The sequence below is a fragment of the Elephantulus edwardii genome, unplaced genomic scaffold (assembly GCF_000299155.1).
Source record: "Elephantulus edwardii isolate Elephantulus edwardi_28Jun2011 unplaced genomic scaffold, EleEdw1.0 scaffold00006, whole genome shotgun sequence".
In the NCBI taxonomy this organism is placed as follows: Eukaryota; Metazoa; Chordata; class Mammalia; order Macroscelidea; family Macroscelididae; genus Elephantulus; species Elephantulus edwardii.
The window spans coordinates 32,535,168-32,553,495 of NW_006399756.1; the positions used below are offsets into that span (position 1 = coordinate 32,535,168).

The window sequence follows — 18,328 nt, forward strand, 5'->3', positions numbered from 1 at the left end:
CAAGTCAGAACAGACTCAAGAATTTAAGTATAAATGTAAAATAAATATAAATATGGGAGCTCTGATAGCTTAGTGGTAAGGAGCTGCATTGCAGTCTCAAAGACTTAGTTTGAATCCACCAGCTGCTCCTTAGGAAAAAGATGAGCAACTCCTTGGGAAAAAGATGGGCAATCTCTTCCTGTGTGATTCAACTGCCTCTGAAAACTTTATGGAGGGTCAGCTGTAGGTCTGGTCCAGCTCAACAGCACCGAACAACAACAACAACTGATGGCCTCTTGATAAGGAGTTGCACTGCCAATCTAAAGGCAAGGCATGCAGATCAAATCTGCCAACTGCTCTGCAGGAGAAAGATGGGCATTTTCCTTCCATGATTTACAGTCTCTGAAAACCCACTGGAAGGTCAGCCCTGAGTCTGCTCACACTTGATAGTACGTACAACATATATATCTATATATCTTCTTCTCTTCTGTTGACCTTCCACATTTATAAGCATGATGTAGCTTCCAAGGGATAATCTCTCCTAGCAACATTCCCAAAGTATGTGAGATAAAGTTTTGCCCCTTTGCCTTTAAGCAACACTCTGGCTGCACTTTTTCTAAGACATATCTATTTGTTCTTTTAATAGTCCATGGGATACGCAGTACCATACTCCAGAACCACAATTTAAAGACATCAGTTTTTCCTGTTACCCTTGTTCATTGTCCATCTTTCAGATGCATATTAAGTGATAGTGGCCTGAATCAGGTGCATCTTACTCTTCAAACTGACATCATTGCTCATCAATAATTGGAGAGGTCCCTGACAGCAGACTTGCCCAGTACAATATGCTTCCTGATCTCCTGACTGCAGGTATCAAGGGTGTTAATTGTAAATCCAAGTGAGACGAAATCGTTGGTAATTTCAATCTTTTCATCATCTATCTTGATGTTGGTTTGGTCATGAGGATTTGTGAATTTTTTAATGTTGACATGCAATCCATAGTAAGGTTTTTGATCTTCTAACCAAACATTTCAAGTCCTCCTTACTTTCAGCAAGCAAGGTGTGTCATCTGCATACTGCAAGTTGTTGATGAGTCTTCTCCAATCCTGATGCCACATTCTTCTTCATAGAATCAAGGATTCTAATTTAATAGGTACAGAGAGAGGATACAATCCTGATGTACATGGGTTGGGTTGTTTTGTGTTGGGATGTGTGTGTATATCTTTAAACCGCACATCATTCCCTTGACCTTGTAGAATGATGTAGAGTCAATATAGTGCTCCCTTGATGTTTGGACAACAGCTTCTTGGTCTAAATATAGGTTTCATATGAGCATAATTAGGTGTTCTGGGATTCCTGTTCTTCTCACCATTAGTCACAGTTTGTCATGATGCACACAAATACCTTTGCATAGTCAATTAAACACAAATAGACATTCTTCAGAGATTCCTTTCAGTCAGGGTCCATGTGACATCAGCAATGATATCTCAATGGAAGGTCAGTTATCAGTTGATTCTCACTTGATGGCAATTAATTTGAGTTTTGAATGACTAATACTAGATGTCGTATTTTCTATTGCTTTCTATGCATCTGAAAGTTAAACAGTGAATAAGGATGACAGACGAAGAAGTGATACTCTTGGGTTGTGCTGTTGGAGAAGAGTACTGAATAACCCATAGACTGCCTAAAGAACAAGCAAGTTTATCTTGAAGGAGGTATAATCTGGGTGCTGTTAGAGGCAAGGATGATGAAACTTCTCACATACTTTCGGCATGTTGTCAGGAGAAATCAGTCTTTGAAAAACAACATGCTGGAAAGGTGGAGGGTCAGAGGAAGAGAAGAAGATCCTTTACAAGATGGATTGACACAATGACTGTAACCATGGGCTCAAGCACGTTGGAGATCATGAAGGCAGAAAAGGGCACGATTCTGATCTATTTTATACAGGATAACGATGAGGCTCAGTCGCTCAACTGCACAGAGCAGCATAGAGATGTGGAGTCAAAATGCTACCACCTGCTGATATTTACCCTTCATTAAATGCTGCTTCTTCCTGCATTCAAGGTCCTGTATCATCTTTCTATATGGTGATAATTCATATCATCAACAAATTGTTGATGGTCAGTAACCTATGTCTGCACTGTCCAAGTCCAGGTGATTTTGAAGCCCAACTCACATACTTCTTTCCTCCCCTGGACTCAATCTGAGTCAGTTACTGTACAATTTCTGCCAAGAGTTGCTTCACATGTTTTGTCTTGAATTTATCTTACTTGGATCCACAATTAACACCCTTGGTTCCAGCTGTCAAGAGATCAAGAGACACATTACTTTGGGCAAGTCTACCGTTAGGGATTTCACCAAAATATTGAAGAGCAATGATGTCAGTTTGTTGACTCAGGTGCACCTAGTTCAGACCATGATCTTTTCCATCACTTGCTAAACATCTGAGAGCTAGGCAATGAATAAGGATGGCAGAAGAAAGATCGATGCCTTTGCATTGTGGTGTTGGAGAAGAGTATGGAATATCCCACGGACTGCCAAAAGAAGAAACAGGTATGTCTTGGAAAAAATATAACCCAAGTACTCTTTAGAGGCAAAGATAGCAAAGCTTCATCTTTCATACTTTGGACATGTTGCTAGGAGAGACTATTCTTTGGGAAGGGATATCATGCTTGTAAAGATGGAGGATCAGCAAAAGAAAGGAAAACTCCCAATGAAATAGATTGACACAATGACTGCAGCAGTGGGCTCCAGTGTGTCAGAGATGATGAGAATGGCACTGGATCAGACAGAGTTCAGATCTGTTGTTCATAGGGCCACTATTAATTGTACTCAGTGACACCTAACAATAACAAGATAGCAAGTAATTCCAATACTAGCTATTCTATCCTGGCTAGAGGAGGAAGTACTACTTAACATGGTTTTAACCTAGTATTTTCTAAATGTACTTGGCCTAATAGCCCCTTTTCTTCATTTAACAAATACTAAGCACTTTGGTAAGTGGTAACAAGCTGCGCTATAATCCTAAAGGCACACACTTAAAATATAGAAACTTCGCCATGGGATGGGCATTCTCTTCTTGTGTCATTTACTGCCTCTGAAAACTCTCTGAAAGGTTAGCTAGGAGTTGGTTTCTACTCAGCGGCACACAACAAAACACTTAGGAAATAATTTTACAAAGAAGAAACTTTTACCAGCTCAAAGTCATTACAAATCTCCAAGGTTTTGCTGTTGATTATTGTTTTGGTTTTATTTTATTTTGTGGAATAGCTTTGTTTTTTCCTGAGATATTTGAGAATTTATCTGAGTAGTAAGTGGCCAAGATAATTTAAATAGGCAAAACTAAAGGTCATTGAAGCACGTACTTGAGTACAGGGAAGACAATTGAGCCTCGTATCCCACAACTTGGATACTCAGTGGAGCAGAAATATAGAATTTCTTGGTATCTGTCACTTAGCGTCTACAAGATCTTTGTTTTCTAGATATTATATCATGAAGCGAATGAATTAAATCTCAGTCCCCTCACTTCATTGGCCCCTGCAGGGACTGGGAATTACTGAGAGTTATGGTATGTTGTAGTTGTGGGAGGGGGCAGTTGTTATCATAAAGCTCTGCTGGTAAATTGCATAGAGGTCTTAGAAGAAAAGGACTTGATAGATTTTCTTAAAATTTTTGTAATGTCAATTCCTTTCTTTTTTTTAAAAAAGAAGGGTCAAATTTTTTAGCATGTTTCATACCCAAAATGTGGACATACTGCTATATCCATATGGTCACTATATTTTCACTTCCTCTGAAAATTCCTGGAAGTCCCTCCTCAGAGCTCACTCTGATTGTTAGAGCTGTAGGGCTCATTTTCCACCTTCTTTTCCTCCTTTCCTGCAGAGTTCTCTGCATTGCTGGGATCTGAGTTCAACTCTCAGCTTCTGCCAAGCCCTCACCTTCTTTCTACATACTCTTCTGCACTCATGGGGAGTGTTTTGGGTTCTGTATTCAGAATGGAGTATGCAAGGAGCTAGGGGGGGAGAGAGACCAAGACAAACTGGAGAACCTAACACAGCACCAACCAATGATGGTTCATTGGTTAAGCACTCAGCTGCTAAGCAAAATATTGGCAGTTCAAATCTACGAGCAGCTCCACAGGAGAAAGATGTGACAGTCTGTTCCCATAAAGATTCCAGGCTTGGGAAGACGTAGAGGCAGTTCTGCTCTGTCCTGTAGAGTCTCCATGTGTCTGAGATGAGTTTGAGATTTTTTGAAACATAGCACTTACACATCTCTGAGGGATAGAGTTAAGCTTTCAAATACTAGCTAGGGAGGTTGGCAGTTCAAAACCACTCATAGGACTTCTAAAGACAGTTCTGGAAATCCATTTTGGAGCTTCACAGCACTAAAAAGGAAAACCATACCCAGTAGTTCTCTTCTGCACACATGTGTTTGTGATAATCAGAGTTAACTTAAATACAACTAACAACAAATGTAAAGCTTGAGACTCAGGGACACCCTCTTGGCTCATTGTGACTTGAACCATACAGGCTCTCCTTAAATCTATCGGTTTTGAGCACCCACTATGTGCTTATGGGATTGAGTATGTGCTTATGGCCTTTATTTGTACTATCTAGCAGTTCTAACATGTTCCCAGCATTACAAATCCATAACCTCTTAGCCCAGTGATTCCTAAATGGATTTATAGAAACAGTTTCAGAAAACCAAGGAAACAAATCTTCAGCAGAAACTCTCTAACAATGTCCATATTGCACAAGGTTTACCTATCCCAGATCATTCAGAGCACAGATAAGGAAGTTAACCCATTGCAAAGAATGTCAAAACAGATATGGCCAGGGAGAAAGCAATTACCAAGAAGTAGGGGTCTCAGCAGGAGACCATGGTGAGGGCCTCTGGAGGAGGGGTAAATGCAATTTATAAATCTTTATAGACACTCCTCAGCCTTCTCCACTGTTTGCCCTGGAGGTGTCGGAATAGGTTTTATAGGTCAATAGAGTTGTTCTAATGATGGCCTACGCTTTCCGTCCTTCAGTGGGGAAGGCTCCAGTTTTATAGATTTACCTGCCTCGTCAGCAGGCTTGGTGTTAGAATTCTGAGCAGACTACCCCTCCTCCCTGGAAGCAGCAGGCTGCAAAATAGGTCCGGAAATTCCTGAGCATCGGGAAGCCAGCACTAATGCAATTACCTGAAATAAAAGAAGGGGTCAGATAATAAGGGGCAAAGGTTTTTCCTCTTAAAGTAAAGGGCCAGGTAAACAAAACCAGCTGCCCTTGGAACCAACTAACTCCTCATTATTGTTTTAAGAGACTAATGGGCGTAAGTGGGTAATAGTAGCACAATCCTGAGGACTGAAGCTATCAGCTGAGACTTAAAACCTGGCTGGTACATACAGCAAAGAGGTAAGACTGTCCCTGGCAGAGGAGCCCGAAACGGACAGAATAGAATTAAAATTAAGAATGAGAAGACTTGATAAGGAGTCTAATGTTTCTTGCAGTGTTCCTGTGTCCTGGAATCTCAGCTGGATCCATTTTAAATTCATGCGCTAGAACAATAGGATCTAGAATAAGTTTTGAAAATAAATTTGGAAAATTAATTTTATGTATTTAGTATGGATAAAACTCTGCAAGGGTGAATAGCAAAATGTTAGCAGTAGATCTTTCTAGGTGTTGAGCTTATAGTGAATTCATTTTAAAAATTTTATATCTGTTTACGGACATTTTAAACTCCTTTACTATAGATATATATTTGCTTTTATAATAAAAATAAATGGGGGAAAGGTAAATAAAATAAGATGAAGAGGACCATCCTGAAATAAAATTCAAATTTGAGAGCAAGAAAGGTGGTGAATGAATTATTTAAGTGACTTCATTTACCTCTGCCATCTTTGTCACTTTTTTCATATGCGGGCTTGCTGTGCCTTGACAGTCCAGAGGCCAGTGGAGAGAAGGAATGATGGTTGCTGGTATTGAGCCAGACAGGCTATTTGTCCAAACACAAAGGTTTCAATCCTACTGCAGTTGTAATAGTTCCTGCAGATTATTTTTGCAACAACTTTCTAAGTCTCAGCTTCTCACTGAACAGCTCAGTTACTAGTGGTGTGATCTGAGGGAAGCTGAAATTTCAAGAAGTTGGAGGGGGACCATGATTTACCTCACAGTGTCAGCTGAAGTGAACAAGGCTGCCAGCATTTACGTGGAAGGTGTTAGAGCACCTCCAATTGATTGATGAATTTCCTCCTCACCTGTCTTTCCTTCTTTGAGTTCTTTTGTTCCTTTCTGATTTATTTGGTCTTCTGAATCCTCTGGAGTCACTTGCCAAATTAATTAGATCTGTGGAAACTGGTGAGTAGAGCTAAGGATTATCTGTATCTTCCTGGTGAGAAAGAGAGAAGCTGAGGGAGTTGCCCCAGGTCACTGGACAGCCAGTTAGATTACAGCCCTGTCTTTGTTAGAATTCACTGTTGTGGCCACCATTTGGTTTATCCTTAGCAAATTTATGCTTACTAATTTCTACTTCTAAAATACTTATCACAAACTACTCTTTTTCAAGTCTAAATGTAAATGCTCTACTGGGCCCTTTTCCACAGATAACAACTATCAGAGCACCAAAACTTTGTAGCTGTCAAGGATTTTGCACACAACAACAGATTATCTAAATTGTTTCCTTAGAAGCCTCACACATACAAAAGGTAAATGCAGAAAGTAATTGTTTCATGCAAGGGTACACCCGGACAAGGTTTAGGCATTTATCAGAATACTATGATATAGTTCATTATTCCTTCTTTTTTAAAATGATACTAATTCTAGAAGACAGAAGTTCAAATTTCCATCAGAACTTGAATTGATTAGCATTGAGTATGAATCAACTCCTAGTAGACCCTCCAGCAGGTTTTCCAAACCTGTCAGTAGCATGGGAGATTACGCATCTTTGTTGCTTGGAGTCACTAACGAATTTGAACTCTCAGAAAAGCTTTGGATCAGCGGCTCTACTTCCTATGCCTTATGCCACCACAGCTCTCATTTTTGTTGTTGTTGTTGTTGTTGTTATTGTTATCGTTGAGGCCCATCGAGTCAGAACCATTTATTTCCATAGCATAATGTAAATGTGAGTTTGAAGTTGAACCACTTCCAAATAATATAGAAATGTCTTCATATTTTAATGTGAATTGGACTCTGATTAAGTTTTCTAAAAAGACAGTATGATAGTCAGTTTGGGTGAGGATGGAACACTTAGCTTGGTTGAAGGCAGAAACAAAGACCAGGGCCATATTTGGAAAGATTTATAAAGATCTTAAAGATCTGTGGCGTCCCTGTTAACTTCCCTTAATGTCTCTCCCTTTTTCTCTGTTCACTGCTGTGGAGTCCGAACTGGTGCAAAACTAACCTTCCTTTGTGTTTCTAAGGCTGTAAACCATACATGAAAAGATTACCCATCTTTTCCCTTCAGAGCCAGTATATAAAGACTACACTGCTATATCTCCCATGATCCGCTACTTGGAAATGGAATACGATTCCTCAGGTCAACTTTTTTCTTTTTTCTTTTTTTGCCTCAACTTTTGTCCTGCACTTATTTTATATAGCTCCAACCACATGACCTGTATTTTCTCATTGATAATTTCTGTGTGGAGTTCAATTGGCGTAATCAGTATGGAGATTAAGCCAAATTTTTTTCTTAGAGTTCTTCCCTATGTGTGGCATGAAAAAGAAGTTACCTATTCTGGATCTGAGAAGATGGACAGTAAATGAACAGAAAGCGAGAAAAAAAATTCAGGCAAATATCAAAAGATACTTCATCATTTAGAGCTTAGCTAGTCCAGTGACAGTGGCATCTCTGAGTATCACAAATGGTCAAGCACTTAACAACGAACAGAAAGGTTAGTGGTTTGAACCCACTCCAAAGTGATTCAGGAGACCAGTCTGGCAATCAGCTTCTGAAAGGGAACAGTCTTATAAACTCTACAGTGTACATGTGCAGTTTACACAGTTCTACAGTATACATGTGGAGACACAGGAGTCAGGTTCACCTCTACAGCAATGAACACTGCCACAAAGATTTCTCCAAGTGTGTCCTTTGTTTCTGGAAACTTCAAGCAGAGCTGGAAAATACCTTCCCAGGAATGTTGTTCTGAGTTTGCATATTTTAGAGCAAATGACTATTAGCATCTAAATTTTATCAGTACAATAAACTCTCTGTCCTTTCCTTTGTCTTCCACCTATTTAAAAAAAAAAACAAAACCAAAAAATCTATTCTTTTTGTTCCACGCTTTACCAGTGAAATTCCTTCACTGGGGACTTGATCGTTTAGTTTGTAGGGTGTTGTGCTGCTAACTCAAAGGCCATGCCTCTCTAACAGTTCAGATCCTCAGGAGAAAGATGGACAATCCTATATACTGACATCATTAAAAATGAAATAAGCTATCTTTTGCCATCAACCAAGGTGACCTTAGTAAGTTGGAAAAGACACCTAGATGTCATAAGCATTTATGAATCAATAAAGATTGATTTAACTCAGAACATTGCAAAGACAGGGGCAGAGGGGATGGGATGATGGAACAAGATTAGAGTAATGAAGGTCACCTAACCCTGAGACAATCTCAATTTAGTCTTCAGAAGAAGAAACTCACAAAAGGAGCTCTCACAAAGCTAGAGGGACCTGCTTGGCCAACTGCTAGCACAACTTGATATTTCGCTAAAGCTACCTAACAAAAACCAGACGTCATCACATGATTGATGACTGCTAAATTTTCTTTACATTCTAAGACAGGGCTCCTGGATTTTAATTTGTTCCTGAAATGGATTGATTCGAAGGTTGTAGAAGATAGTTGACTACAGTGTATTTTGCCCCAGGAATTGAGCAGCAGACTGAAAACATCTGAGACCCACTTACAGCACTGAGATTTTTGTGTTTGTGTTTGTTTTTTTATTTCAAAGTTGTGGAAACCTATCAAAATGTTTGAGTATTCTTTCAAACATCTCACATACCTCTATCGCTTTAAAAAGGGGAAAGGATGGGCATAGAATGGGTGTTAAATTACTTTCCAAAGAGGGAGGGAAAGATTTTCTCAACTACATAATTTGTATTTTGGAATTCCTGTCAGTTCCCACAGAGCAAGTAATGGAGTTTGAAGAAACAAAGGTTTAAAAAAAAAAAATCACAGTATTAGTCTACAAAAGAAGGTGGAACTAGAGAAGATTAAGAAGTATATTATTTCTCTGAAAAAGAACCCAGGGTCAAGTTTTTTCTGGCTTTGAGAATCTGAGTGGAACCCTGGACAGTCTCCTCAGGCAGTAGAGACATTTGGCTAGAGAAGTGTTATTTGTAGTCCTCTGCTCCAGATTTTATCTGATTCTTATTTTATTTTTATTCCAGTTGCTACATTGATGGCCGAGTGGTCAAGGTGATGGACTTCCTGAAAACTCGCCTGTTAGACACACTCTCTGACCAGATTAGGAAAATTCAGAAAGTGAGTAAAAGTGTCCTGGGAAAAAGAGTTCAGTTTGGGGCCAAGATAAGAAAAAGATCATAAGGTACCCACGGTGGGAATCAGGGTAGAAAAATAGTGCAGTCCAGATGGGCATGGTCCAGAGAGCCTTCACATTTTAGTGATTGTTATTTGTTGGTTGGGTTGGGGTTTTTTGGGGTTTGGTTTTGTTTTGTTTTTTAGCTTTCTTTTTTTTTAATGAATGATTTTTAAAATGCAACATATATATTTTTACAGCATATAAAATTAAAAAGTATTTTGTCTCTGCTACAATAATAATTAAATGCTTTGTTATTTTTATAACATTTGCCATGTGTTAAAAATACAAAATGGAATAAGATGTAGTTCCTACTGTCAAGGAACTCAGTTTCAAACCTTAACATTTACCTTGAGCAGCTTGAAAAACATTTTACTTAATGCAATAGAATGTCAGCTTATTAAATACTACAGATGTCTAAGCACATTATGCTAGTCTAGTATTTTGATACTACTTTCTAGAATGATGGAGCAGTTGTGGTATAGTGGGACCTATGTTTCACTACCATTTGAAGGGTGAGCAATTCAAATCCACCAGCTACTCCATGAGAGAAAGATATGCCATCTCTTCCCATAAAGATTTCCAGTCTCAGAGACCCAGGGAGGGTTGCTGTGAGTTGGAATCAACTCCCTATCAATGAGTTTCGCTTTAGAAAGAGGGGAAGCATTTTACTCATTCATTCTTTCATTCAAAAATCTGTTTCTTTAGTGTTTCTACATTTCAGTCATTGTTCTATGTACTTTTATTAAAACAATGTAAATGATAGGAACATCTTTATATATTTTTATTTTTCTGGTTTTGAAACTTGACCTGAGCAAAGGTTGTTATTGGCAATAAAATGATTTAGTGGTATATGCATTGATAATGAAGGTTTTCACTGTCCTTAGGAAACTATTCTAATACAACAGGTTCTAGTCTAATACAACAAGTAAGGTTAAAACTAAGACAAAGAAAAAAAAACTAAGACAAAGGTGTTCAGAGTGAACTTCTTCCTGTTCTCACTACCCATCACTCCCCTGCATTGCTCTATACTCTTAAAGAGCAGAATAAGTGTGATAGCTTACCTCTTGATTTATCCAGAACTCAAGACACTTAAAGAAAATGGATAAAATGCTGTGACAATGGAGAGTCAGGTCTTTAAAAACGAGTCTGATAGAGTTAGAAGGAGAGGGCCGAGTGGCATTTCAGAAGCAAAGTGGAGCCACTTCAAGAAATGACTAACCTATGCAGGGGAGGGCTGGATTCACCTTTAAACCTTTGCAAATGGAACATACTCTGTTTGCAATTCCATTAGGCCTAGGTTCTTGCTCTGGTTATCTCTTGCTGTGTAACAAATGATCCCCAAACTTAGCGACCTAAAACATTTAGGTATTCTATGGGCCAAGAACTCACAGAGGACGAAGCTTGGGTTTTCGTTTTTCTCTGCCTCATGTTCTATGCTTGAAGCCTCTATCAGCTGGGGGACCTGAAGGCTGGGATGACTCATATGCTAGTGACTAGAATTATTCACCCATTTATGTTTAGCAATTAGTGCTAGCTGTTGGCTAATAGCTGTTAGCTAATTACAGTTGGAGCTGATAGCCAGAATACCTACACATGCCTATCTTTCCATTTAGCCTGAGATTTCTCCAAGGTTATAAAGCCAAGTACCCAAGAAAGACCGCCTTGTAGGAGCTGTTTCACTTTTTCTAGCCTACACTCAGAAGATAACTACAGCGATGTTCTTTTCATTGAGACAATTATAAAGGCCTCCCAAGTTCAAGTGGAGGGGAAATAAACTCTTTTCCTTGATGTAGAGTTTCAAGATTCTGGAAGCTCAGAAAATTTTTGTAAAATACTGTCTGCAGAAGTGCTTCTGTCTTCTCTATTTCTTTTGGTAGCCCTTCAGTTATTTTTCTGGGTTTTTTTTCCCAGTGCTCATTTACGTAACTGTGCCAAAATTTACTTTGTAAGGATATCACATTTGGTGTTGCTACCTCATAGACTAAAATCCAGTTTCTGTCAAGTGGATTCCAGGTCATAACAACCCCATGTGGGTCCAAGTAGAACTATTCTCTGTAGGGTTACAGTGGCTGGTTTGTCTGAAGTATGGGGGAGGATTTTCTACTAAAGAATCTCAGAGTGGACTCAAACTACCAGTTTTTCAGGTAGCAACCATGCATTAAACATTCATGCTGTTCAGGGTCGTCTTCCGAGACCTGCTGCAGTGGATAGACATCCATTAGCTATAGCAGCATGGGCCCGAGTAGTAAGGCCTCTAGGATTAGACATGTTCTTTTCTTCTCCAGTCCAGAATATGGTAAGCACCGGCCTGTTTTGGGGAGGTAAAGACTGCAGACTAGAGAAGATTCTCCAAGTTTTGCTGGTTGAAAAAAGTTGTTTTGGCTGTTTCCAAGTTCCAGAAACTGAAGACTGAACATTTTGGGGAACTAGAGTCCAAGATGCACACAGGGGCACATTGGACAAACTTCTTTCTTGCAAGTCTCCAAAATCATCTTGGGAATAGGCTAAAGAAGATCTTAATATCTACATGCCTGGAACCTGAATCTAAAAACCAGAACTTGAATCTTTGTTCCTTCTCTATCCTGGGAAGTCCTAATGTCTCCCTTTTGGCCCCCAGTGCTGGGTAAAGGGTATATTTTCCACAAAAAATGGAGCCATGACATGGGAGTTGGATAAAGTAGGAGTAAGAATGTATTCAGTAGGACCTAGGACACAGAATTTTAAGTCGTATGGTCTAGATTGTAACTCGGTTTTGGCTGGTAGATGTGACAGTTTCTTAATTTCTCTGATACTGTTATTTCATAAGTAAAATGAGGTTGTCCTTCCACCTTGCGGTACTGGAGTGCCCACATGAGCTCTTACCTTGCTGATTGCTTTTGAATACTACTTGTTGTTGCTACCATGAAACTTGTGAAATCCAGAATTGATGAGATTGCCCTTTTTAGAGGGAGGGGCCTGTGTCTTACATGCTTTTACCTTTTACAGAGTGCAGTTTGACCATTTTTCTGTTCTCTATCAGTGAAAATATATTGGAATTTTCCTTCTATTATAGGTTTCTGATTTAAACAGTTTCCAGTTTTCACAGGTTTTAATGAATTATTATTGCTATATTTTATTATGGTTATTTTAGTAAATTATACTAGTAGAGAAACTTCATGCTACCTTTATCGCCAGTTTCGTCTTTCCTTCTCTCTCTCTTTCCTCTGTCTTTCAACCCTGGGGACTATAGTAGGTGATATTTTTGGCACTTGAAAGGCAATGACTAAATCACTAAAAACAGCTGTGGTTTCCAAATTTGGACTGCCACTTAGAAAAGAATTCTTCATTTTCTGAGCAGTGGGTGAATTATCAGGTTCTAAGAAAAGCTGCATGTTGGATTTCAAAGCCAAACAGAGACAGTGTTTGGACAACCCACTTCTTGGATGATCCACATACTCTCTTCTTTCCATTACAATGAGGATAATCAACTACATTGGGATATGAGTCAGAAGAAAGTGTTCAGACTCTGACAGGGCAATGGAGAGTCAGATGGGGAAGTGAGAGATGTTTAGGATACAGTGCAGATGGTATAGTGTAGATAGTTGGGCTGACTCCAAAATAGTGACGTAAGAACCAAGAAGAGCCACTTTGGCTTTAGTCCCTTGGACTCTATGATTTGTGTCTTCATCTCCTAGAGGAATTAAAGGAGGAAATAACACTTTTTGATATTATTTTCAGCAATTCAATAAGTACAGGAAGGAGTTGGTTAAATCCCAGTTGTAAGGGATGTGTTTCCAAAAGTACTGTCCATATGATTGCATTTTGGATACTAAGTGAATGAAACAATTGACTTCCCTAAAATTTGAATATTTTCCCCCCTTCCCTCCTTCCTTCCTTCACTTATGTTCATAAGGTCCTTAGACTGTTTGAGGGCCCCAAGGATAAAATGATGAGCAAGACTTTATGATCTAATAGAGAAATAATGAATCAAGCAATAAAAATGTGATGACTCTCATAATAGGAGATATGGATGCCTGTAGTTGAATCTCAGTTTGTAATAGAGGAGAAATCAGAAAAGCCTTTCCAGAGGAAGTGGTACTTAAGCTTAAGTTTAAAAGATAAATTCATTCTAATTGGTACAATTTTTCTTAGAGATTATAAGAAACCTATTAGTGACACATGTGGAGTAGAAGAAATAGTTTATATATTTTGAAATAGCACCATTAACATTCTTTTGTTAATATCTTCATTGCTTGTGATTGCTTAAGATATTCAATGAAGACCGTTCCTTTTTATTTTATTATTACTTTTCTGCATTAAAATTTTTTTTATTCATATACATTCTATTTTGCACATTCCTTCATTCACATTGTGTTTCATGTGATCATTCCTATACATTGTCTTATAAAATTAATCACCACTGAATTATTTGAGGTCTTGATAAATAAACTATAATACTCTTCTTCTAGTATACCTTAGTTGAGAATATAGAACTAAGTTGTAGGAGCTATTACCTTTAGAAAGTACGTAATTGGAAAGATACTTCATTCTTTAAAAAGAATTAAATAAATGTCACTCACATTTATGGAGAGCCTTTGACAGATATAAAAAATAGTCATTAAGTCTATGAATTAAGTAAAAACAAGGTTAAATAAAAAACAGTAACAATGAAGTTCACTAACTTAATTAATGAAGACATTTTAAACTGAAAATACTAGAGTATAAACAACAGAGTTAACCACAATAATTAGCTGGCTGATTAATCCATCCACTATTTTATTCAACCAAGGTAAATTGTTTCAGTATGCCATTCCCCATTGAATAATATATATGGAATTGTGTTGGCAGATATTTTTGTGTCTATATTTTTATCACTATAAAAAATATTGAAAAGATATATGCCATTCAGTCACTAACTGCCTGTCATTTGCCAGATGGCTAATAAATGCTGGAAGGAGATAAAGTAGAAAAAGAATGGATAGATGAATTAATGGGCACAGTAAATTAGTAGAAGAAATGTAAAATAAGTAATATCCTTGTCTCATCCACATTTAGACATGCTATTCCTGCTGCTTACATTTCAGAAAAACCTTATGTGCTACACATTTTGTAGGGTAGTATATAATAGAAAAAAGTTGATTTAGTGTAATTGGGAGATGTCTACATGTAGGTACATAGGAGAATGTCTTGATGTGTTATTTATGGATGAAAGAAAGGTCTCTTTGAGACCCAAAATGCCATTTCAGTCAGTTTGCTAATGTTAGTTATTTCCTTTGAGAGAAATAATCTTTCATTCTTTATTTGTAGGATAATGTAAAATGCAAATAACTCTGGAAGGGCTAAACTACACTGGTTTAAATTTACACTTAGCTGTTAATGTCAGGTAGGAAAAGCTTTCTTTTTTTTTTATTTTAATGAAAGTTAACAGAGACTTTGGATTTCCATTCATTCATTGTTGCACACTTTCCTCCCTGCCCACCCCGCCCCCCAGTTAGCTTTTCTCTTTGAAAAGTAAAATAACAACAACAACAACAAATCCTTTCATTGTTATACAGTCCTCTCCCCCCAGTCTACTCCACTATAGAGCTTTCATTCTGGACTCTGGTCATGACAATAATATGTAACCATAGATTCCTCCTAAATAGTTCTCTCCCTCATCTGTTTCAATGCAGTAAACATTATTTATCCTCTTTTAGTTTTCCCCCAACTCCAATGTCAATCCAGCTTTACAACAGTGGTACTGCAGTATTTGTCCATTTGTGACTGAGATATTTCACTCAGCATAATGTCCTCCAGAGTCATCCATTTAGTCTAATATTTCATGAGTCCCTTGTTTTTCAATGCAGCATAGTATTACATTGTGTGAATACACCACAGCTTCTCTATCTGTTTGTTGATTGGCACTTGGATTGTTTCCAACTCTTTGCTATTGTTAACAAAGCTGCAATAAACATGGTGAACATATATCTGCTTGGGTGGCAGTTCTGGTTTCTTTAGGGTATATTCCCAGTGGAATTGCTCGGTTAGAGGGTATTTCTATTTCATAATTTTTGAGAAAGCGCCATACTGCCTTCCATAGTGGTTGCACCATTTTACACTCCCACCAACAGTGAATAAATATTCCAGTTTCTCCACAACCTCGCCAGCATTTCTTGTTTGCTGTTCTGTTAAATTTTGCTATTCTTACTGGGTTGAGATGATATCTCATAGTTGTTTTGATTTGCATCTCTCTTAGAGCTAGGGATTTTAAACACTTCTTCATGTATTCTTTTGCCAGCTGAATGTGTTCTTTGATGAAGTGTCTGTTCATCTCTTGTGCCCATTTTTCAGTTGAGTTGTTTACTTTTATCTTGTTGTGATGCTAGAGTATTTTATTAATTCTAGATATAAGTCCCTTATCAAACATGTCATTACCAAATTATTTTTCCCCCCAGTCTGTGGCTTTCCTATTTTGTCCTGTTGGAGAAGTTTTTGGATGTACACAGGGATTTGATTCTTATCCCATTCATCTCTTTTATCCTCTCCTGGTTGTAGGCTTTTCAGGATGCTTGGAAGACTGTTTATGTTATGGATTAGGGCTTCTAGAGTTCTTCAAAGCTTTTCTCTAATGTAGTTTATAGTCCTTGGTTTTAGTCCTAGATCCTTGATTACATTATGTTGTTTTTTGTGAATATAGGATCTTGCTTGAGTTTTTTTCTACAGATTTTTAGGCAAAGATGCCCAATATCACCTCTCCTACTCAATATTGTATTAGAAGTTTTAGCAATATCAGTAAGGAAAGAGAAGGAAATAAGAGGTATACAAAATGTCAAAAAGGGGGTAAAATTATCTCTATAAGCAGATGATATGACAGTATACTTAGAAAACCTGAAAGACTCAGTAAGAAAACTACTTGGCATAGTTGACTAATTCAGCAAAGTGGCAGGATACAAGATCAACATACAAAATCAATTGGTTTTCTCTACAGTGACAAAGAATACAGAGCTGGAGCTAAGAAAAACAATACCTTTCACAGTAGCTAATCACAAGATTAAATACTTGGGAGTAAATCTAACCAGAAGCACTAGGGAGCTATTAAAAGAAAATTACAAAACATTACTACAAGGAACAAAAAGAGACCTGGAGAAATGGGAGAATATATCTTGCTCATGAAAAGGAAGACTCATTATTGTGAAAATGACAATACTACCAAAGGCAATTTACACATTCAATGAATCCCAATACAAATTCTAATTCCATTCTTCAAGGAGATGGAAAAGGCAATCTCCAATTTCATTTGGAATGGAAAGAGGCCCTAAATAAGCAAAGCACTCCTTAAAAAGAGGAACAAGGTAGGAGGCATGTCACTCCCTAATTTCAAATCCTGCTACACCACTGCCATGGTGGTCAAGACAACATGGTACTGGTACAATGACAGACATACAGGTCAATAGAATAGAATTGAGAACCCAGAAATAAGCCTGCAAATGACACAACCCTACTTGCTGGAAATGAGGAGGACTTGAAGCACTGCTGCAGAAGGTCACGGACTGCAGACTTCAATACGGATTAAAGCTCAACATCAAAAAAACAAAGATTCTCACCACTGGGCTGATTGGAAGCATCAGGATGGATGGTGAAGAGATTGAGATAGTTAACAGTTTTAGTTTACTTGGCTCCACAGTTAACAATCTTGGTAACAGCAGCCAGGAAATCAAGAGACAATACATTGGGAAAGTCAGCTGTCAGGGACCTCTCAAGAATATTGAAGAGCAACAACGTCAGGCTGGAGACTAAGGTGTGTCTGGTGCGGGCCATAGTCTTCACAATTGCATGCTATGTGTCGGAGAGCTTGACAGTGACTAGGAATGATAGAAAGAGAATTGATGCCTTTGAGCTGTGGTGTTGGAGAAGAGTGTTGAATATACCATGAACTGCTAGGAGAACAAACAGGTTTGTCCTGGAGAAGGTGAAGCCGGAATGCTCCTTGGAGTCAAGGATTCTGAAGCTTCATCTGAAATACTTTGGGCATGTTGCAAGGAGGGACTGATCCTTGAAGAGGGACATCATGTTTGGGAGGGTGGAAGGATGGCGCAGGAGAGGAAGAAGACCCGCAATGAGATGGATCAATCCTGTGATTGGGGTGGTGGGAATGAGTGTTTTGGAGATGGCGAGGTTGGCACAGGATAGAGCAGCATGTAGGGCTCTTGTACATAGGGTCGCTATGTGTCACAAGCGACTTGATGGCACATAACAGCAACAACAACCCCCTATGGTCAACTGATTTTTAACAAGGAGATGAAATCAATTAAGTGGGGAAACGACAGCCTTTTTAACAAATGGTGTTGCCAAAATTGGAAAAGTTTTCTTAAGACCAGATTTTGATGAAATGGGAAAGAGACATAGGCCAGGGAGGCAACAGACCCTAAATACACACTGAATCACGTTAATAGTTTGGGTGATATTCATAGATGCTTCTAAGCCTAATGAGACCTGAAAGTTATATAATAATGGTTTTCTTAAGGAAAAGAAAATAAACAAATTAGCTAAGTTTGAAAAACATATATGATCATGTTAACATATTACTAAGACACTTCCAAGGATATTGGTAGAAATCTTTGATGTGGAGGCTAGAAGCTAACTTTCTTAACTTCATACATAGTAAGTTAGCCTTTGTGATTCTACTTGATTGTGGATTTAGAAATGAAAGAATATAACCCAAGGAAAACTTTAACTTTCCCACTTCATAGACAAGGAACTGTATTATAAGGAGACCAGTGATAAAGTGGTTCAGTATTTGGCTATTGACTGAAAGGTCAATGATATGAGCCCACCAACCACTCTGCCAGGTATAATACCCTACCATC

At 38.2% G+C, this 18,328-nt stretch overlaps 1 protein-coding gene across 1 annotated transcript in view; it reads left to right on the top strand.

The window, feature by feature from the left end:
* The window catches only part of HPSE2 (heparanase 2), a 771,012-nt gene that overhangs the window by 585,667 nt on the left and 167,017 nt on the right, over positions 1 to 18,328 (top strand). Inside the window, exon 7 of the mRNA XM_006880197.1 lies at positions 9,352 to 9,445. Within this exon, the coding sequence (XP_006880259.1) occupies positions 9,352 to 9,445 (94 nt within the window). The remainder of the gene's footprint in view (positions 1 to 9,351; positions 9,446 to 18,328) is intronic.